Here is a 24,125-nt window from a genome sequence, read left to right as displayed (position 1 = left end):
TTTTGCCTGACAAAAATAATATTTACAGCAATGAATAGAGCAAATATGCATTTACAAGATATTGCAGCTTTGCTATACGGCTTTTTTTATACGCGTTTCTCTCTTTGTCTTTTGTTTGCTGTCTCCCAGACACTGCACACACACACACACACACACAGAGCAACTTAACAGGAAGGTCATCGCATGTCACCTAGAATCATGTCTGATCCAGCAACTAGATTTAACACACCCAGTAATGGAGCCGTATACGTTTTGGTTTTAAAAGGCTGCATCATCATGACTCCGTCAGCCATGATATGATACATTATCGATAAGCATGTTATCATCTGGGAAGAAAACGTTGATGCGGGTCCAGAGCATAACAGTGGATATGTGACACTTCTTTACAGCTGTGACATACCAGAACCTTCCATTCAGCACATTGAAACGTTTCTAATGTGGCTGTCAAGGAGTTTTCTTTCATCAGCGGTCATGTTGCTGACAGATGGACGAGACCCGAGGCTGAGCAGAGCATTGATCTTCTTCTTTTTAAGTCCTTGAGGAACACTCTGCACTCTATTTGCATCTTTCTGGTCTTCCCCTGTCTTGGCCAGAACACTCTGTCCTTAGGCAACTTAAACCTCAAAAATAGCCCCGAAATGACAGATCAAGATTCTAAATCTATATAAATGGTTCCTGGATGATTAGGCCCTGAATCCATAAACACAAAAAATGTGTGTAATTATAAAAAAATTAATTGCACAAATATAAAGATCTCTTCCAAACTCACAAACATTGTAGGGTGAAGTAACCGAAGAATAATTTTGCAACAACTTCCAGAAAGATACTATGGTAGTACTACAACTTTAATCCAGTGGAACCTCGGTATACGAATGCCGTCCTTTACGAATTTTTGCCTTAGGGATTAAAATCTTGCAAGATATTTGCATTAGCCTACAAAGCATTCTCGCCATACGAACAAACCAAATGGCGGCTAAGTCACGCGTACATCCAGGAGTTGTTCAAGACACGTTTGCGTTAGTGGAAATCCAAGCAAAGCTAACTGAAGCAAGTTAACGAATTTTATGATTGGTGGTGTTCTATTTTTAGCCCAAGCTTGGTGGCACAACTTCCTGTGAGGACATGGAATGCTTGGCTTGGGTCAGTTCTTTGTAATCAGCCATACAGTTTACATAAGCTTCGTATTGGGAATATTGCTAATATTTTCAGGTGGCTGGAACAGATTATCTGCATTTACATTATTTCTTATAGGAAAATTTGTTTCACAATACGAATTTCCTCCTTAAGAACTCCAGAACTAATTAAATTCGTATGCCAGGGTTTCACTGTAACTAATTTACAGCAATTATTAATGCAAACACATACCTATATCAGCATGCAGTGTCCTCCATTCATTTTGGCACCCTTCGTAAATACGACCACAATCCGTTTTTCTGAATATTTATCAAACCTGGTTCAGGATGTAGAAGAGCCAGAACGTTAAGATGATTACAAGAAGGGATTATATCCTGGATGGGACAACAGTCCATTTTTAATTAGCATTATGAATTCTGCCATAAACCATAGATTCTGTAGTGGCAGAAAAGTACAACTCAAAACTGAGGTTAAGCCATTAATGAAGAAATATTTCAGTATTCAGACTGAGACCAAATTATTTATTCCAAATCAACTCAAAAATGGTTTAAGGACATGGATTTCTCCTAATTATTTTCTTGAATAAGAATAAAAAAATAAAAAGAAAAAAATGTCTAGTCCAGCATTATTAGACATTACGTTATGAGACTCTTTATTATCCTCCAACAAATATTAAGTCATCTATTTATTTATTTATTTATTTATTTATTTTATTTTATTTATTTATTTTGCTGCCAATCATGAAAGCTGGGTTTTAAAGACAAAATTGTTTTACTTAATATCTAAAATGCTCATATTTTTAAGCAGAAATATTACACAATGCATGTGCCATTCTTTTTATATGAATTTTTATTTTATTTATATCTTTTTAAGAAGAGCCAGTGATTCTGGAGGATACTGTAAACCACACAACATTTACTGCCAGTGAAATCATGAATACATGCAGACGTACTAAATCTAACTTACCTTCACAGACACACACACACATGCTCATAATTGCAGGCAACATATGGCACAGCAATAAGTTCCCAAAAAAAAAAAACCCAACCAGTTAACCCTTTAATGAGCCAGGACTCCTTCACCACATGGACAGTAAGATGTCAGTTATTAATTATTTCACTTCACATAGCACACTGATTCCTACAGCTTCAGACATAGTTCTCTAACCCTTGTGATTTTATTTCATGGTTGAATACACAATATATCAAGCAATAAATTGCACCATTCAATTTCATCTCAACTCCATCTTGACTTCGATAGGAAGCAGAAAAAGAAGGATGGCTGGGGGGGTATGGGGGGGGTAACCACAAGTAAATCTTTCTCTGAGGGATTTGAGGACAACTACCAGCTACCTCTACATATATATATATATATATACACTATATTGGCAAAAGTATTCGCTCACCCATCCAAATAATCAGAATCAGGTGTTCCAATCACTTCCATGGCCACAGGTGTATAAAATCAAGCACCTAGGCATGCAGACTGTTTTTACAAACATTTGTGAAAGGATGGGTCGCTCTCAGGAGCTCAGTGAATTCCAGCGTGGAACTGTGATAGGATGCCACCTGTGCAACAAATCCAGTCGTGAAATTTCCTCGCTCCTAAATATTCCACAGTCAACTGTCAGCTGTATTATAAGAACGTGGAAGTGTTTGGGAACGACAGCAACTCAGCCACGAAGTGGTAGGCCACGTAAACTGACGGAGCGGGGTCAGCAGATGCTGAGGCGCATAGTGCGAAGAGGTCACCAACTTTCTGCAGAGTCAATCACTACAGACCTCCAAACTTCATGTGGCCTTCAGATTAGCTCAAGAACAGTGCGCAGAGAGCTTCATGGAATGGGTTTCCATGGCCGAGCAGCTGCATCCAAGCCATACATCACCAAGTGCAATGCAAAGCGTCGGATGCAGTGGTGTAAAGCACGCCGCCACTGGACTCTAGAGCAGTGGAGACGCGTTCTCTGGAGTGACGAATCGCGCTTCTCCATCTGGCAATCTGATGGACGAGTCTGGGTTTGGTGGTTGCCAGGAGAACGGTACTTGTCTGACTGCATTGTGCCAAGTGTAAAGTTTGGTGGAGGGGGGATTATGGTGTGGGGTTGTTTTTCAGGAGCTGGGCTTGGCCCCTTAGTTCCAGTGAAAGGAACTCTGAATGCTTCAGCATACCAAGACATTTTGGACAATTCCATGCTCCCAACTTTGTGGGAACAGTTTGGAGCTGGCCCCTTCCTCTTCCAACATGACTGTGCACCAGTGCACAAAGCAAGGTTCATAAAGACATGGATGACAGAGTCTGGTGTGGATGAACTTGACTGGCCTGCACAGAGTCCTGACCTCAACCCGATAGAACACCTTTGGGATGAATTAGAGCAGAGACTGAGAGCCAGGCCTTCTCGTCCAACATCAGTGTGTGACCTCACAAATGCGCTTCTGGAAGAATGGTCAAAAATTCCCATAAACACACTCCTAAACTTTGTGGACAGACTTCCCAGAAGAGTTGAAGCTGTTATAGCTGCAAAGGGTGGACCGACGTCATATTGAACCCTATGGATTAGGAATGGGATGTCACTTAAGTTCATATGCGAGTCAAGGCAGGTGAGCGAATACTTTTGGCAATATAGTGTATATATATATATACAGAGCTTGAAACTGCTCTACTCTCTATACACAAGCTAACAAACATATGGCTGAATTAAAAATATGTCCTGTGACTGTCAGAGGCACATTTATACAATTACAAAGCTCTATTATTCTGACCAGCTGACTCGGTACCCCACCGTGTCCGGACCGCATGTTAACCTTGTTAAACCTTGGAGACGTTTTTAAATGCAGGTATTTTGGCTGAGAGATACGAAGCATTTCATCATGAAAGCATGACTTGCCTAAAAAAGTGTCTAAACAGCCCTGCGTCTGCTGAGGCCAGTTGGATAATTGCCACCATCATTGGCTTTAAAAAAAATTGGACAGAGGCTTACAAAGCTGCTGGTTTGCTCTGGCTGAAATCCCAGAACATTTTAAATAGCAAGCAGGGAAAGCAGGCATTAATGATGAGGGAAGTTTATAGTGTGTTTTACATAAAACATACAAGCATTATAAAGGATGCATCAATATACAAAAGATCATGATAAAATGAAAATTAGAGGGGAGAAATCCAACAGAAACAGGACGGAGGAGCGAAGCCTGGGGTTTTAATCAAAGGCAACAGACAACAGACGTCTTTTTTACTGGCAACAAAGTCTGAGAACATATCAGATCTTATGTGAGTTGGTTCCAGCTGTGGGGAGCATAGGTAGGGAACCTCAGCGTGTTGTGCTTTCATTCTGGACACTATTAAATGACCAGTCTGTGTGGGGTTGTGTAACAATATTTAGGTCCGAAGCCTTTTAGTATCTCATGTTGAAACCTATCCAGTAATGAACTGGTAGCAAGGACAAAGATGTAAAAAAAAATGAATCCCATAGCTGTATACTAGGCTTATTTTGATGTCACTACACTACTTTTATCATCACACGAGCCCTACAATACAGGTCACTGTGATGTTAGGTCTTCAGCACAGTTTGCTATGTCAGCCCCTCATCTACTCTCTCCTTTAGATGAAAATTGGATCAGTCACCCTACCCATTAAATCCAACCAGTGACAGGACTGTGGTTAGAAACCGACACCAGTAAAGGGTCAGAGAATGATTAACACTCTGTGTGATAAGTTATACCCTTTGTAAGGTGGAGCTACAGTACAAGGTAATGATAAACTCTCCAGTCAGTCCATGAGCAATGCCTTCAACCCTCGCTGCTGTGGGGGCTGTATCATAGTTGCCCCTGTGCTCTGACCCCAACTTCCTAAGCTGGGATACGCGAAGAAAAGTATTCCACTGTCTGTAATGTATATGTGGCAATACAAAAAAGCTTCTTCTTGTTCTGTTCTTCTGTATCTTTTTCCTGGAAATGTGCATGATGTATACCTGTAAAATATTACTGAAGCTACAAGACTGGTCATTAGAATGATTTCAAGTTACACTTTATTTATATTACCATGTAGTAGATAAATATTAATGGTACAAATATGTACATTTGTGAAAACAGCAAATTACACTTCCCAAAGGTTCTTATTCCTGAAAAAAAATATTAAAGAAATCAGAAAAAAGAAACAAAAAATGAAGACATTAAGTAATAGAAAAGATAAAATCATAATGGAAGTTAAGAGCAAGCATAACTGCCACGGGATGATTAAAATCGCTTAAGTATTCCATTTCTAATAATAGAAATAATAGCTAATAGAGTTTATCTAAACGTTTTCATATCAGATGATACAGTGCTTCATGTTTACTGCTTTCTACAATCTATTTTAATACATACACCTTTTTTTTTTTTTTAAAGGGAACTTGGCTTTATAAAATGTGGAAGCCCCATAACATCACTGTGAAGGTGTGATTTCGTTTGGAACTTGTTTAATCATTGTGTACATGATACATGTACATGGATGTGTGCTGGAGCAGATGGTGGAATGAGCCTTTTTCGTGCCACCTCTTGGCAGACAGAATGCTGTTAAACACTAACTAATAGCATATATAATACAGCGAAGAAGATACGTGCTAGCAATCACAGGAATATCTGTATATATATATATATATATATATATATATATATATATATGTTTGTGTGTGTGTAAGGAAATGTGATATTGGTCCAGTAAGTGATTGCAGCCTTATGCACACAGATTCTGACACTTCTTTTCTGTTCATGTGTGCAGATTATCGCGTACCAGCCATACGGCCGCTCTGTGGATTGGTGGGCTTACGGTGTGCTCCTCTACGAGATGCTGGCTGGACAGGTGAGGCGAAATTTCCATAACATCACCATTACAGTAGAACCAGTTTGCTTTCACTGTAGTCATGTTCCTTACATTGGAAGACGTGCTTGATGGAGGTTTATTACCAGCTTCCATTTTACATTTCTGGCATACGATCTTTTCCAGAACGACTTACATTTGATCTCTTTTTATACAAATGAGCAATTATAGGTTATGGGCCCAGCAGTGGTAGCTTTGTGGATTTGAACTCACAATCGGTATCCCAACACCTTAACCACTAAGCTATCACATCCCCGCACTTCCCCTCATCATTTTACATATATAACAGACACTTATTATTTGTTCACGAAGCCGAAAGTTTTATTTCAGAACTCTCATTACTGTGATTGGAGGGAAATAATATCTCAAATCAAACACTAACATTTTTTAAATGAACCAGAAATGACGGATACCGCGTATAATCGAGTCGAACCAGAACCACATCCACGAGAATAATTGCTAGTTCTAAAGCCGCTGTCAGCTTCTTTTCATAAATAACTTCAATATTATCTCTGAAGGCTATGCTGAATACCCAAGCTTCATTTTTTTTTGGTGAATTTTGTGGAGTATGTGATGCTTTTTGAGTGTAGATAAAGGTTACTTTGGGTGGGGTTATTTGAGTGTAGGTGACATTTGACAGGGGTATTTTGGGTATAGGTAACGTTAGACAGGGCTAATTTTGGGTTTCCGTGACATTTGGCAAGGTCTATTTTAGGTGTAAGAGTTTTTGGCCAGAGCTATTTTAGGTGTCACAGAGTCAGATCTTCAGAAGGTATGGACTCCATAGCAGCTTTTATTGGTAAAGGATCGCAAAAGAGGGCGTCTGACTGATATGTAAAGCAGCCAATCACAGTTCGTTTGTTCAGCATCAGGGTGTGAAAATGTAGAGAAGAGAAGAGAAGAGAAGAGAAGAGAAGAGAAGAGAAGAGAAGAGAAGAGAAGAGAAGAGAAGAGAAGAGAAGAGAAAAGAAAAGAAAACAGACTAACGTGCAACCTTAGAGCGTTCGTTTAAGAAAGTCATGCGAATGAACGAGTCTGTACTTCACATCATTTGGAAGATCCAGTGTTTAGCTGATCTTCATAAGTGCTCACTGTCACAGATGTAAACAAGACAGATTTCTTCTTCCATGAGGGCAGTAGAGCATCACCACGGCTTGCTTTCCAGGAAGATTGTTAAAAAACGAAACACATGCATCTCCCAGAAATCGTGAAAAATCCATCAGATAACGGCTTTTCCAAGTTTGTGTGTCATAGGCATCAGACAACCGCTTTCATATGGATTTTTGCCTATGAACAATAACTACAGAACATTTGGCTATGAGATAAAATCCCAAAACTACACACACACACCCTCACACACACACACACACACACACACCCTCTCCCACACACTTACACACTCACACACCCTCTCCCACACACGTACACAAACACACACACACACCCTCTCCCACACACGTACACACACTCATACACACCCTCTCCCACACACGTACACACACACACCCTTTCCCACACACGTACACACACTCATACACACCCTCTCCTACACACTTACACACACACACACCCTCTCCCCCACACCTACACACACACACCCTTTCCCACACACTTACACACACACACACCCTCTCCCTCACACCTACACACACACACACACCCTTTCCCACACACGTACACACACACACACACACACACACCCTCTCCCACACACATACACTCACAGATCTCCTATATTTAGACTCAATCTGTATTGAGTGTATCTTTTACTCTCATCAACTATTTTTAGAGTGTGTACAATGCAGTATACTTAATCAATAGCTTTTATTGATTACTTCCATGGATGCTGAGCTAAATCTGGTACGGCTTGTGAGTTTGGGTATTTTTAGACTGAATGCTGCTCTATGTAATGACCTCCACCTTTCATTGTTTGTGATATCAGTATTCACTCACTCTCTCTCTCCCACACACACACACACACACACCTAATGGCTCTATTTACAAGCCTTTTATTATAGTATCAGGAAAAAAGGGCAGCAGGAATATTTCCATTCATGTGTGTCCCATTTTTTAATGGGATGTTTTATTGTCAAAGTTATAATTAGTGAAGTAAACTCATTTTTAAGCAAGTAATAAAGCATGACCGGGGGGTCATTTCATGCATTTGTAGCAAATGAATCAATAAAGTGGTAATATTGAGGTCGATTATTTTTATGTAACCATTTCTATTATATCTTATGTTTAAATGGATTTGCATTAATGAGGCCTTTTATAACTTGTCCATCTTCAGCCACCATTTGACGGTGAAGATGAGGACGAGCTCTTCCAGTCCATCATGGAGCACAACGTGTCCTACCCTAAATCCTTGTCCAAAGAGGCTGTGTCTATCTGCAAAGGGGTAAGCACAACTACACACACAGACGTGTGTATTCCTTTATTCTATCAGTCTCCTGTAATATTCACTTCACTTTTATAGCATTCAGTGGGAACATATACAAGCTATGAAACCACAACTGCTAGATTTATTTAAGATGTTAAAAATGCAGAACAAATGGTCTGCAGTCAGACGTTAGAGCGCTACAACTTGATCGAGCCACAACGCAGCCAAGGACTGTATGTATTGTATAATGTATATATTAATCTAGCAGCTCAGCATATATCAGATTCTCTGCATTGAGGTCTTTCTGCGTAGTCAGCAAAAACTGCCGAGCAAAACGCGTACAATATAAGTCGATTTTTATCTGACTATAGTGATGAATTATTCAGACTCAGCCGTGTTTGAGACAATCAGAGAATTTTTTCCCATCCACCGAGCTACAGACTGTAATGTTATTAATCAAAACTGTAAAGGACACTGCTCTTTTTTTTTTAAAGACAACCTTAATCTAAAAAACATTTTAAAGAATCATAATTTTTCATCTCACTTTGGCAGAAGCATATGCAATAACTATCTGGCAAAACGAAATAACGCTCATAATCTACAGAATGCTGCTACTACGTGGCCTTCCACTTAAAAGCTGACCTTGCAATGCTGTCTGTAACAGACACTTCACTTCCTGCCTTCCTGCAAGTGTATGTGCTGTAACTCCTGTCAACATCTTCTGTTTCGGAGAAGCGTTTGCTGGATACGGTTTTTATGGATGATGAAAAAACGTGGCTTTTCTGCTTTTTCAGCTAAAGCAGCGGTCAGAACAAAACACAAATCAAATTCACCAAATGGAAATGGACAATTCGCTGAAGGGGAAAGAACGAGAGCCAAATATTAAACTGGGTTGAATATGAAGACTGATGGATGGATGGATGGATGGATGGATGGATGGATGGATGGATGGATGGATGGATAGATAGATAGATAGATAGATAGATAGATAGATAGATAGATAGATAGATAGATAGATAGATAGATAGATAGATAGATAGTTTTGGGACGTCTACCTTTATATGCAGATGAAATTTAATGACATCCCATTCTTAATCTGTAGGGTGTAATATAGAGTTGTCCCGCCCTTAGCAGCTATAACAGCTTCAACTCTTCTGGGAAGGCTTTCCACAAGGTTTAGGAGTGTGTTTATGGAAATTTTTAACCATTCCTCTAGAAGTGCATTTGTGAGGTCAGGCACTGATGTTGGACAAGAAGGTCTGGCTCACAGTCTCCGCTCTAATTCATCCCAAATGTGTTCTATGGGGTTGAGGTGCAGGTCAGTCAAGTTCCTCCACACCAAACTCACTCATCCATGTCTTTATGGCCCTTGCTTTGTGCTCTGGTGTGCAGTCATGTTGGAACAGGAAGGGGTCATCCCCAAACTGTTCCCACAAAGTTGGGGGTATGAAATTGTCTTGGCATGCTGAAGAGTTCCTTAAAAACAACCCCACATCATAATCTCACCTCCAACAAACTTTACACTTGGCACAATGCAGTCAGCCAAGTACCCTTTTCCTGGCAACCACCAAACCCAGACTCGTCCATCGGATTGCCAGAAAGAGAAGCGTGATTTTTCACTTCAGAGAACACGTCTCCACTGTTCTACAGTCGAGTGGGGGGGGTGCTTTACACCACTGCATCCAACGCTTTGTATTGCACTTGGTGAGATAATATTTACTATTGAGGAAATTTCACAAATGGACTTATTGCACAGGAGGCAACCTATCATGGTACCATGCTTGAATTCACTGAGCTCCTGAAAGCGACCCATTCTTTCACAGATGTTTGTAGAAGCAGTCTGTATGCCTAAGTGCTTGAGTGTATACACATCTGGCCATGGAAGTGGTTGGAACACCCAAATTCAATGATTTTGGAGGGGTATCCCAAAACTTTTGGCAATATAGTGTAGACATGACTGTGCTAGCTGAATGGATGGATGGATATCTCTCTCTCTCTCTCTCTCTCTCATTCTCTCTCTCATTCTCTCTGCCCCCTCTCTCTGTCTGTCTCTGTCCCCTCCCCTGTATGTCTGTCTCTGTCCCCTCCTCTCTCTCTCTCTCTCTCTCTCTCTCTCTCTGTCTCTCTCACACTCTCTCATTCTTTTTAACTGTAACTCTGTCTCTGCCCCCTCCTTTCTCTCTCTCTCTCTCTTTCTCTCTCTCACTCTCTCGCTCGCTCTCTGTCTCTCTCTCTCTCTAGCTCTCTGTCTCTCTCTCTCTCTCTCTGTCTCTCTCTTTCTCTCTCTATGTCTCTGTCTCTCTCTCTCTCTGTCTCTCTCTCTCTCTCTCTGTCTCTCTCTTTCTCTCTCTATGTCTCTGTCTCTCTCTCGCTCTCTGTCTCTCTCTCTCTCTCTCTCTCTCTCTCTCTCTGTCTCTCTCTCTCTCTCTCTCTCTCTCTCTCTCTCTCTGTCTCTCTCTCTCTCTCCAGCAGAAGTCACCATTGTTTCACTTTGTAAGCTCAAAGTGATTGAATGCTTTATTGAGAGCTTGAATCTGATTGGTCAGACGGTGTTGATGAATTTTCTATAACAGCAGCTCTGACTGTACTTCTGGCTCAGAGGCACATCACAGGTTTATATCTGCGCTCCTTGTAATATGTTATCGTGTCTCAACTTATAGAGTAACAACTTATTCACAAGAACAGAGTTGAGGTTTTTGACAAGGACATCTTTATTGAACGTCTTTGGAAGGAGGCTCCAGTGGCAACACTTTGTCACTTTGGTGAGGGAATGAGTGTTTATGGCTGTTATATCAACACCAAACCCTGCTTCATTCCTAACATATCTGATGATTTGTGTTTAGTTGCAGTCAGAGAGACAGAGAGAGACAGCGAGAGAGAGAGAAACAGATGTGGATTTTTTTTTTACTTTGAATCCCTTTCTTTTCTATTTCTTCTCTCTCTTTCATTCCGTCACACTTTACTTATCGAAAAGTCGTATGATCCATCTGTATTCATTCATTTGGATCTGTTAAGCCTGAGCATGTGAGCGTGTGCTCATGCTGTACGGCTCTTCCGAGTCCAGCTCCATTAATGGATACATAGTGGCTGTCAGAAGCCTGACCTAGATAAACATGGCCTCGCGTGCACCATTGGAGAAAGTGCAGAGGAACTCGACTCATCGATTTTGCTTCAGGTTTTTTTTTGTTGTTGTTGTTGAGGTACATGCTGGCCTCTGCTGTGTCCAGAGCACTTTTCAACACAGAGACATGGGTCTATCAGAGGCTGTGATGGATGAGACTGGGGTAAAAACAAACAAACAAACAAACATGGGATTGACTGACGTCAGTGATATGAGATTGTCTTGTCTGTGTGCTATAAAAAATAATAAATAATAAAATCAGTATATATTCAGTGTAAAGCTTGAATCATGCCGGAAAGTTAAACTTTTTTGTTTAAGAACATATTTCCATGTGACACCTGAACCATCTAAAAACTTTTTTTTTTTAATGTTCCCTTGGTGTTTTTTTCTTTCATATCCATGTATCTAGCAATGCATCTTATATATAAAGAGTTTTAAAGCTGCACTTCATCACCTAGGTACTCTATATCCTCTAAAGGTACTAAAGATATACCCGTTACTACTAAAGCTAGAGTAGCTTTCCAAGAGAAAGATGTGCTACATGAAACCTTATCTGAAAGGAAATCTTTCTGTTAGAGTGTTTCCCTAGATGGACAAACTGTTCAAAAGAGTTCAAGATAGATAGATAGATAGATAGATAGATAGATAGATAGATAGATAGATAGATAGATAGATAGATAGATAGATAGATAGATAGATAGATAGATAGATGGGGTTGCATGGATAGATAGATAGATAGATAGATAGATAGATAGATAGATAGATAGATAGATAGATAGATAGATAGATAGATAGATAGATAGATAGATGGGGTTGCATGGATAGATAGATAGATAGATAGATAGATAGATAGATAGATAGATAGATAGATAGATAGATAGATAGATAGATAGATAGATAGACAGACAGACTTTCTCTGTAACAGGACATGCAGCATTTTTTATATATAAGATAGAAAAAAGAGATGCTGGTAAGGAAACAGCTGTTCACAGCTGTTTTAACATAAGAACAAACTGTAATTGCTGTTTATAGACACTGATCAGGCATAACATTATGACCACTGAGAGGTGCCATGAGTAACACTGATGATCATGGCACCTGTTAGTGGGTGGGATATATCAGGCAGCAGGTGAACATTTTGTCCTCAAAGTTGATGTTAGAAGCAGGAAAAATGGACAAGTGTAAGGATTTGAGCGAGTTTGACAAGGACCAAATTGTGATGGCTAGACGACTGGATCAGAGCATGTCCAAAACTGCAGCTCTTGTGGGGTGTTCCCGGTCTGCAGTGGTCAGGATCTATCAAAAGTATCCTTTAAGTCCTGTAAGTCACAACACAGAATCTGCTGCTTGGTGCATCTTGGTGCCAGACACCACAGCACACCTTCAGGGATCTAGTGGAATCCATGCCTCGAAGGGTCAGGGCTGCAAAAGGAGGGGGACCAACACAATATTAGGCAGGTGGTCATAATGTTATGCCTGATCGGTGTATATAGCAGTTTGCTGTGGTATAAGAGAAATAAAGAACTCCAGAATCTCCAGTCTGTGAGAAATCTATCAGTGAAATCCGAACCCAAGCTTGATATTTATTTGAGTCCAGCCCAATCTTGTGCAGTTGAATTATGTTCCAGCGCCATCTCAATCTAATTAAACTCCCACTCCAGTAGCACTCCTTTCCTATGAAAGCCATTCTTGGAGTTTAACATGCAGCTCTGATAGAGCATTTGGGTTTGTCCAGTTAAATTATTACCTGGAGCTCTTGCCTGGTAGTCACTTCATTATTTTGCGTGGATAATAAAGGGGTTTTAAGAACAAGCAAGACATTTATCTATTCATTTGGCAGCCACTTTTATCTAAATTGACTTACAAATGAGGCCGACTCCAGTCCGAGCGCATATCAGAGCACAGCTTTAAGGGCTTTGCTCAAGAATTCAACACTAACACTTAGAGTTTTTACTTTATAGTCAACTTTAAATGCAGAGCCACTCCTATATAATGTTTGTGTGTGTGCCTGGGAAGGGCTTTTTCATTTATTAGCAGTGTTTTTAAGACGTATAATACACTTAATATTTTATAATATTTGAGAAACCAGTTCATTTTGTTCTAAATAGTTGTTAAAGGTCTTGTTTTAAGAATAGGGATATATGGATTTAAGCTGTATTAAAATTATATTTGAAATAAGCTTGTTGTCATTTGCATTAAACAGCCTGATCAACCACTTCGTTTATTTTTATTTTTTGACTTGTACTCATGGGTAGCTTTTGTATGTATGAATTCTTTACTCTAACATCATGATGATGGTGATGATGATGATGATGATGATGATATATAACGATGATGATGATAATGATAATGATGATAATGGTGGGGGTGGGGGTGGTGATGTACAATGATGATGATAATGATGATGATTATGATATAATGATGGCGTTGATTGTGATGGTGATGATGTTGATAATGATATATAATGATGATGGTGATGATGATATATAATGATGATATATAATGGTGATGGTGGTGGTGGTGGTGGTGGTGATGATTATATAATGATGGCAAGGATGATGATGAGGTGGAGGATGATAATGGTGATGATGATGATGATGATATAATGATGGCGATGATTGTGATGATGATGATATAATGATGGCGATGATTGTGATGATGATGATGATGATGATGAGGTGGAGGATGATAATGGTGATGATGATGTGGAGGATGATGATATAATGATGGCGATGATTGTGATGATGATGATGATGTGGAGGATGATGATATAATGATGGCGATGATTATGATGATGATGATGTGGAGGATGATGATATAATGATGGCGATGATTGTGATGATGATGATGATGATGATGATGATGTGGAGGATGATGATATAATGATGATGATGATGATGATGATGATGATGATGATGATGATATAATGATGGCGATGATTGTGATGATGATGATGATGATGATGATGATGTGGAGGATGATGATATAATGATGATGATGATGATGATGATGATGATGATGATATAATGATGGCGATGATTGTGATGATGATGATGATGATGATGATGATGATGAGGTGGAGGATGATAATGGTGATGATGATGTGGAGGATGATGATATAATGATGGCAATGATTGTGATGATGATGATGTGGAGGATGATGATATAATGATGGCGATGATTGTGATGATGATGATGATGATGATGATGATGTGGAGGATGATGATATAATGATGATGATGATGATGATGATATAATGATGGCGATGATTGTGATGATGATGATGATGTGGAGGATGATGATATAATGATGATGATGATGATGATGTGGAGGATGATGATATAATGATGATGATGATGATGATGTGGAGGATGATGATATAATGATGATGATGATGATGATGTGGAGGATGATGATATAATGATTATGATGATGATGATGTGGAGGATGATGATATAATGATGATGATGATGATGATGTGGAGGATGATGATATAATGATGATGATGATGATGATGTGGAGGATGATGATATAATGATGATGATGATGATGATGTGGAGGATGATGATATAATGATGATGATGATGATGATGTGGAGGATGATGATATAATGATTATGATGATGATGATGTGGAGGATGATGATGATGTGGAGGATGATGATATAATGATGATGATGATGATGATGTGGAGGATGATGATATAATGATTATGATGATGATGATGTGGAGGATGATGATGATGTGGAGGATGATGATGATGTGGAGGATGATGATATAATGATGATGATGATGATGATGTGGAGGATGATGATATAATGATTATGATGATGATGATGTGGAGGATGATGATGATGATGTGGAGGATGATGATATAATGATGATGATGATGATGTGGAGGATGATGATATAATGATGATGATGATGATGTGGAGGATGATGATATAATGATTATGATGATGATGATGTGGAGGATGATGATATAATGATGGCGATGATTGTGATGATGATGATGATGATGTGGTGGATGATGATGATAATGATGATGTGGAGGATGATGATATAATGATTATGATGATGATGATGTGGAGGATGATGATATAATGATGATGATGATGATGTGGAGGATGATGATATAATGATGATGATGATGATGTGGAGGATGATGATATAATGATTATGATGATGATGATGTGGAGGATGATGATATAATGATGGCGATGATTGTGATGATGATGATGATGATGTGGTGGATGATGATGATAATGATGATGTGGAGGATGATGATATAATGATTATGATGATGATGATGTGGAGGATGATGATATAATGATGATGATGATGATGTGGAGGATGATGATATAATGATTATGATGATGATGATGTGGAGGATGATGATATAATGATGGCGATGATTGTGATGATGATGATGATGATGTGGTGGATGATGATGATAATGATGATGTGGAGGATGATGATATAATGATTATGATGATGATGATGTGGAGGATGATGATATAATGATGATGATGATGATGTGGAGGATGATGATATAATGATTATGATGATGATGTGGAGGATGATGATATAATGATGATGATGATGATGATGTGGAGGATGATGATATAATGATTATGATGATGATGATGTGGAGGATGATGATATAATGATGGCGATGATTGTGATGATGATGACCTGTCAATCACAGAGAAATAACCAATGGTAGGAGTCTGTAAGCTGGAGTATGTGGAAGAGGGTTGAGTATTACACGGCGCTGTGATGCAACATGAGCGTGACGTCTCAGGGGAAGCGTGTTTTATCGCTGCAAGTCTGTTGATTTTACTGCTGCATGTTTTGTGATGGATTGGTCATCTGTCCAGGGTGTACCCCTGCCTTTCGCCCAATGTGTGCTGGGGTAGTCTTCAGCAGATCCCCGTGACCCTAATTAGGAATAAAGCAGGTATAGAAAATGGATGGGTGGATGTTTATCAGCAGCTTGTGCATGGAGCATGTCTTCACTGCTTCATTTGTTTAAACTTTTCTCAATTTTGTCCCAATAAGTCCCTCTATCGCTCATGTCACAGGAAGTCGCCAGCTCTCTTGAAAATGAATGATCTCCGGTCGCTTCTCCTCTACGAGTCATTATAAGTGTGAACATAGCATTAGACTTCACCCTCCCCAGTTAGCAGCTGATGTATGAAATGGCTGTATGAGCTGCCTGGGGGGAAGTGACCACAATTGGGGAGAAAAATGGAGTGTCAATTTTTAGACTGATTTATTTTTAAAATATAGATTATTTGGTTTAGAATAAGTGTATCCACCATACAAGTCTCTGTGAATTATCTGTCACTATAGTAACAGTAGGATAGACATTAGAACGAATGCATTAAAACATGTGTTTTGTATTACAGGCTCCAGAAAACACCTAATCAGACCAGACAATTCAACAACACTGTAGTTCTAAGAAGAATCATTTATATTATCCTAATTTTATTAACGTGTATCTCACGTTGTTATAATCCGGGTGATATTCTATATGGTGTTATACAGCGTGTAAAGCTGTGAATGATGCCTGATTAAGGTATTGTGCGTCTCTGTGTGTGCTCAGCTGGAGAACTCCATTTTCAGCTCAGCTCTTAAACACGAGACTGCATGCAGGCTGAGAAAATAACTGTGAATTATCTGAGCTCTGTGCTATCAGGCTGGGTCTAACAGCAGTGTCAGACACACAGAGGGAAAAAAAAATAGAAGAGAGAGAGAGAGAGAAAGAAAGATGTAGATATTGAACTATTACACTGCTGTTATAGATCGTTGCCAGTTTGTTTGTTATTAGGTCCGTATATGTGCTGTTGAAGGAAAGTAAATAAGAATGTGGTTGACCAAAACGTATTTTTAGCCATTTATAGTTACAGTGAATGTTCCGGAAAGTCTATGAAACGCGTTCCTGTAATCAGTTCTAATAGGTCTAAATAGATAAAATCTTGTAAAAGCACATAGAACTCTGTCTTGAAAACAGCGACACTGGAGACTCTGTCAAAAAAACAAAAAAAACAAACCCTGTGTTCTAGACCACACCCAGTTCCATCCCACTAGATGATTTACGCGGAATTATGGTGATTGTTATAATGCAGATGTTAGTAATATGAGATGATGATAATGGTGATGATGATGGTGATGATGATGGTGATGATGATGATGATGGTATATGATGATGATATAATGATGGTGAGGATGATGATGATGATGATGGTGATATATGATAATGATATATGATGTTGATATAATGATGGTGAGGATGATGATGATTATGATGGTGATGATGATAATGGTGATGATGTTATGATGATTATGATAATGATGATGATGATGATTATGAGGTGGAGGATGATGGTGATATATGATGATGATGATGATATATGATGATGATGATGATGATGATGATGATGATGGTGATATATGATAATGATATATGATGTTGATATAATGATGATGATGATGATGATGATGATGATGGTGATATATGATAATGATATATGATAATGATATATGATGTTGATATAATGATGATGATGATGATGATGATGATGGTGATATATGATAATGATATATGATGTTGATATAATGATGATGATGATGATGATGATGATGGTGATATATGATAATGATATATGATGTTGATATAATGATGATGATGATGATGATGATGATGGTGATATATGATAATGATATATGATGTTGATATAATGATGGTGAGGATGATGATGATGATGGTGATATATGATAATGATATATGATGTTGATATAATGATGATGATGATGATGATGATGATGGTGATATATGATAATGATATATGATGTTGATATAATGATGATGATGATGATGATGATGATGATGGTGATATATGATAATGATATATGATAATGATATATGATGTTGATATAATGATGATGATGATGATGATGATGATGGTGATATATGATAATGATATATGATGTTGATATAATGATGATGATGATGATGATGATGATGGTGATATATGATAATGATATATGATGTTGATATAATGATGATGATGATGATGATGATGATGGTGATATATGATAATGATATATGATGTTGATATAATGATGGTGAGGATGATGATGATGATGGTGATATATGATAATGATATATGATGTTGATATAATGATGATGATGATGATGATGATGATGGTGATATATGATAATGATATATGATGTTGATATAATGATGGTGAGGATGATGATGATGATGATGATATATGATAATGATATATGATGTTGATATAATGATGGTGAGGATGATGATGATGATGGTGATATATGATAATGATATATGATGTTGATATAATGATGGTGAGGATGATGATGATGATGGTGATATATGATAATGATATATGATGATGATATAATGATGGTGAGGATGATGATGATGATGATGATGATGATGATGGTGATATATGATAATGATATATGATGTTGATATAATGATGATGATGATGATGATGATGATGATGATGATGATGGTGATATATGATAATGATATATGATGTTGATATAATGATGGTGAGGATGATGATGATGATGATGATGATGGTGATATATGATAATGATACATGATGTTGATATAATGATGATGATGATGATGATGATAATGATGATGGTGATATATGATAATGATATATGATGATGATATAATGATGGTGAGGATGATGATGATGATGATGATGATGGTGATATATGATAATGATATATGATGATGATATAATGATGGTGAGGATGATGATGATGATGATGATGATGATGGTGATATATGATAATGATATATGATGTTGATATAATGATGGTGAGGATGATGATGATATAATGATGGTGAGGATGATGATGATGATGATGATGATGGTGATATATGATAATGATATATGATGTTGATATAATGATGATGATGATGATGATGATGATGATGGTGATATATGATAATGATATATGATGTTGATATAATGATGGTGAGGATGATGATGATGATGATGATGGTGATATATGATAATGATATATGATGTTGATATAATGATGGTGAGGATGATGATGATATAATGATGGTGAGGATGATGATGATGATGATGATGATGGTGATATATGATAATGATATATGATGATGATATAATGATGGTGAGGATGATGATGATGATGATGATGATGATGGTGATATATGATAATGATATATGATGTTGATATAATGATGGTGAGGATGATGATGATATAATGATGGTGAGGATGATGATGATGATGATGATGATGGTGATATATGATAATGATATATGATGTTGATATAATGATGATGATGATGATGATGGTGATATATGATAATGATATATGATGTTGATATAATGATGGTGAGGATGATGATGATGATGATGATGGTGATATATGATAATGATATATGATGTTGATATAATGATGATGATGATGATGATGATGATGGTGATATATGATAATGATATATGATGTTGATATAATGATGGTGAGGATGATGATGATGATGATGATGGTGATATATGATAATGATATATGATGTTGATATAATGATGGTGAGGATGATGATGATGATGGTGATATATGATAATGATATATGATGTTGATATAATGATGGTGAGGATGATGATGATGATGGTGATATATGATAATGATATATGATGTTGATATAATGATGGTGAGGATGATGATGATGGTGATGATGATGGTGGTGATAGTCGTATATAATGATGATGGTGATGATGATGATGATTAGGATGATATATAATGATGATGGTAATGATGATTATGATATTTAATGATGATGGTGATGATGATGGTGATGATGATGATGATTAGGATGATATATAATGATGATGGTAATGATGATGGTGATGATGATGGTGATGATGATTGATGATGATGATCATGATGATGATGATTAGGATTATATATAATGATGATAGTAATGATTATGATATATAATGATGATGGTGATGATGATTGATGATGATGATCATGATGATGATGATTAGGATTATATATAATGATGATGGTAATGATTATGATATATAATGATGATGGTGATAATGATGATTGATGATGATGATGATGATGCTTAGGATGATATATAATGATGATGGTGATGATGATTATGATATATAATGATGATGGTAATGATGATGATGGTCCTTACCTGTTGATGATGATGATGATGCTTAGGATGATATATAATGATGATGGTGATGATGATTATGATATATAATGATGATGGTAATGATGATGATGGTCCTTACCTGTTGATGATGATGATGATGCTTAGGATGATATATAATGATGATGGTAATGATGATTATGATATATAATGATGATGGTAATGATGATGATGATGGTCCTTACCTGTTGATGATGATGAAAATGATGATGGTCCTTACCTGTATCTCAGCTGATGCTGAAGCACACATGTTGGAACTGTTACAGCTTTATGTCTAAGCGTTCCACAACACTAACACTGGAGATTCCTTGCAAAGTGCATTAGTTCCTATTATAGAAATGATAATGTATTAAAACACATGCATCAACATAATAGAACCCTGTGATTCACCTTAATACTGAACTATAACATCTGACCAATCAGAGAATAGAGAATTCTACAACACTGGTATATGAACATAGAGTTCTCTGTGTATATGTGTATATGAGTTGCAGATTATTCGGTACACCTCACGCTCTTCCCAGCGCCTTGGTCACTGAGGTTTCGTTCCTTTACATATGGAAATTTGCACTCCTCTTAAAGCTCCGCTGCGTTATGATGAAAAATCAGACATTACACGTCCTGGCTCAGCGTCCCTGTAGAGAATGGTGTATGTTTGTGTACCCGATGAACTCACTACCCTCTAATAGCTCTCATCCCTCAGAAACCACACAGCAGTGTGTTCAGCACAGTAATTTCATCTCAGGGGGGATTTCGCTGGTTTCATCTGGGGTTTTTTCTAGGTGCCTAAGAACGGTCATTAAGCACCAGAAAACGCTTGCAGGGAAGCAGTAGATGTTGATAAATCCCACGCTTTGCTCTTTCAAGGCCAGAGAGATAAAGAACCACATATCACCATATATGGTAAATCGTACCCTTATACATACATATATATATATATATATATATATATATATATATATATATATATATATATATATACATATGATGATTTTATGACACTGTGTGCAATCTATTACTCCGATTTCATTCGGAAAAGCTTGTTCTTGTTGATTTTTCTATTCCGCAGCATCGTGAGCTACATGAATGCATGTAAGATGCGTTATTGTTCACCTCATAGCTGGTTGGAAAATACTAGACGTAGTCCTGAATGTGATTGTGGACGGTCAGGAACGCTTCGAAATATATGCATATCCTCACAGATTGGTATAACTTATTACAGATACTAAAATTTCTTGCGTAAATGGACCTACAAAATCAATCCATTCATATCCAGCGGAATAATGAGGCCCATTGTGTGAGTTTTCTGATGAATGATCCTGAAATGAAACACTATTAAACCCTTCTGTTCTAGACCACACCCATTTCCAGCCCACGGTATGACTGAGATGGAAGGATATAATGCAGATATTAGTAATATGAGATGATGATGATGATGATGATGATGATGATGATGATGAGCCTTTCCTGTATTTCAGCTGATGACGAAGCATCCTTCCAAGCGTCTAGGCTGTGGTTCAGAAGGCGAGAGGGATGTGCGTGAGCATGCGTTTTTTCGCCGCATCGACTGGGAAAGACTGGAGAACCGAGAGATTCAGCCTCCATTCAAACCCAAAGTGGTGAGTGGAACACACACACACACACACACATCATGACACATGGAGACAAATACATTGAGTTCCTAGTGTCTTACTGTAGAAACTAGTGTAGGCACACACACTCATATACACACACACTCTCTCTCTTTCTCTCTCTCTCTCTTTCTCTCTCACAAACACACATTCACTCTCTTGCTCTCCCTTCTCACACACACACACACATTCACTCCCCCCCCACACACACATTCACTTACTCATCTACACACATATACACACTCACACTGTACATGTGCCTACATACTGTACAAAAGCAGTGTCTTGCGTACACACACACTGTCATATACACGGTCTATACACAAGTATTCAGACAGATGCATGCGCACGCACGCACACACACACACACACACACACACACAAAAACTCTAATGCAAACTATACACGCTCATATACACAGTCATTCACATTCACACACATTTTTACATTATACCCAAAAACTGTCATGCAAACTGCACACACTCATACTCACGCTTTTGTGCATGGGCACTCACACACACACACACACACACACACATATACATACATACTCACACATTTTTCCATTACACCCAAAAACTCATGCAAACTACATTTCACACATTTCCCCACACACATATGTGCATGTGCACACACACACACACACACACACACACGGTGCTGCTGTTATTGTTTCAGATGTTAATCTAGATTTCATCTTCTTACTGAATGATTCAGTGAAATATCCCAGTTCCAGCAGCTCTCACAGCAGCTCCGGCTACACGCTAATCTAATACATTATTGTTTCCATGGTAACCAGTAACACAGAGACGTATCGCAGATGTCCAGCATTAACACAGTTTCTGCTCTAAAGTTTGTTAGCATCGTTTTACTGTTGTTGTACTTCGTGTGAGGAGAATGGAACATTTTGGGAGAGAGGCAAAAGCTGAGAGGTTAAAGCTGTAACTCAGTTTTCTAAAAGAAAGAAAAGCTGAGAGAACGAATGTTTATAGATTTTATATCATAAAGTGATAACTGAATTAACTCGATTAAACACAACGTGAAATGTAGCTAAAAACAGATGTGTGTGTGTGTGTGTGTGTGTGTGTGTGTGAGAGAGAGAGAGAGAGATGAACAACACAACAAGAAAGCTCCTTTGCTCTTTGGAATGTAAGGGTGTGTGTGTGTGTGTGTGTGCGTGTGTGTGTGTGTGTGTTTGTGTGGGAGAGAGAGAGAGAGAAAGAGAGAGGATGAACAACACAACAAGAAAGCTTTTTGGAACTTAAGTGTGTGTGTGTGTGTGTGAGAGAGAGAGAGAGAGAGAGAGAGAGAGAGAGAGAGAGAGAGAAGAAACACAACAAGAAAGCTCCTTTGCTCTTTGGAATGTAAGGGTGTGTGTGTGTGTGTGTGTGAGAGAGAGAGAGAGAGAGATGAACAACACAACAGGAAAGCTCCTTTGCTCTTTGAAACATGTTTGTTTGTGTGTGTGTATGTATGTGTGTGTGTGTGTGTGTGTGTGTGTTCCTGGCAGCATTCTGTCATGGGTATGTGGTCAGTGCTTGTCGGCCCATAAGCATCTGTCTCAGTGACAAATGCAGCAATTGAAGAAAAAGGCAGCCATGCCAAAATGAGGTCAAGTATGAGTTATGGCTCTTAGTGACCTGATTTCCCATGAAGCCACAGTCCAGAGCTCACTGTAGTCTGGAACATCAGCACAACTATCGCCTGGAGTTTACCATACATGTTTTGTTTTTGTTTTTTTTACTGAATACACCGAGTGACCTAAATG

General features: G+C 38.2%; 1 protein-coding gene across 1 annotated transcript in view; it reads left to right on the top strand.

The window, feature by feature from the left end:
* Window positions 1-24,125, top strand: part of prkcaa (protein kinase C, alpha, a) — a 187,493-nt gene that overhangs the window by 149,249 nt on the left and 14,119 nt on the right. The window contains exons 14-16 of the mRNA XM_058402440.1: window positions 5,884-5,964; window positions 8,273-8,380; window positions 22,205-22,345. Of these exons, the coding sequence (XP_058258423.1) occupies window positions 5,884-5,964; window positions 8,273-8,380; window positions 22,205-22,345 (330 nt within the window). The remainder of the gene's footprint in view (window positions 1-5,883; window positions 5,965-8,272; window positions 8,381-22,204; window positions 22,346-24,125) is intronic.

This window comes from Hemibagrus wyckioides, linkage group LG11, assembly GCF_019097595.1.
Source record: "Hemibagrus wyckioides isolate EC202008001 linkage group LG11, SWU_Hwy_1.0, whole genome shotgun sequence".
Lineage (NCBI taxonomy): Eukaryota > Metazoa > Chordata > Actinopteri > Siluriformes > Bagridae > Hemibagrus > Hemibagrus wyckioides.
This window is presented reverse-complemented; position numbering and strand designations above follow the sequence as displayed.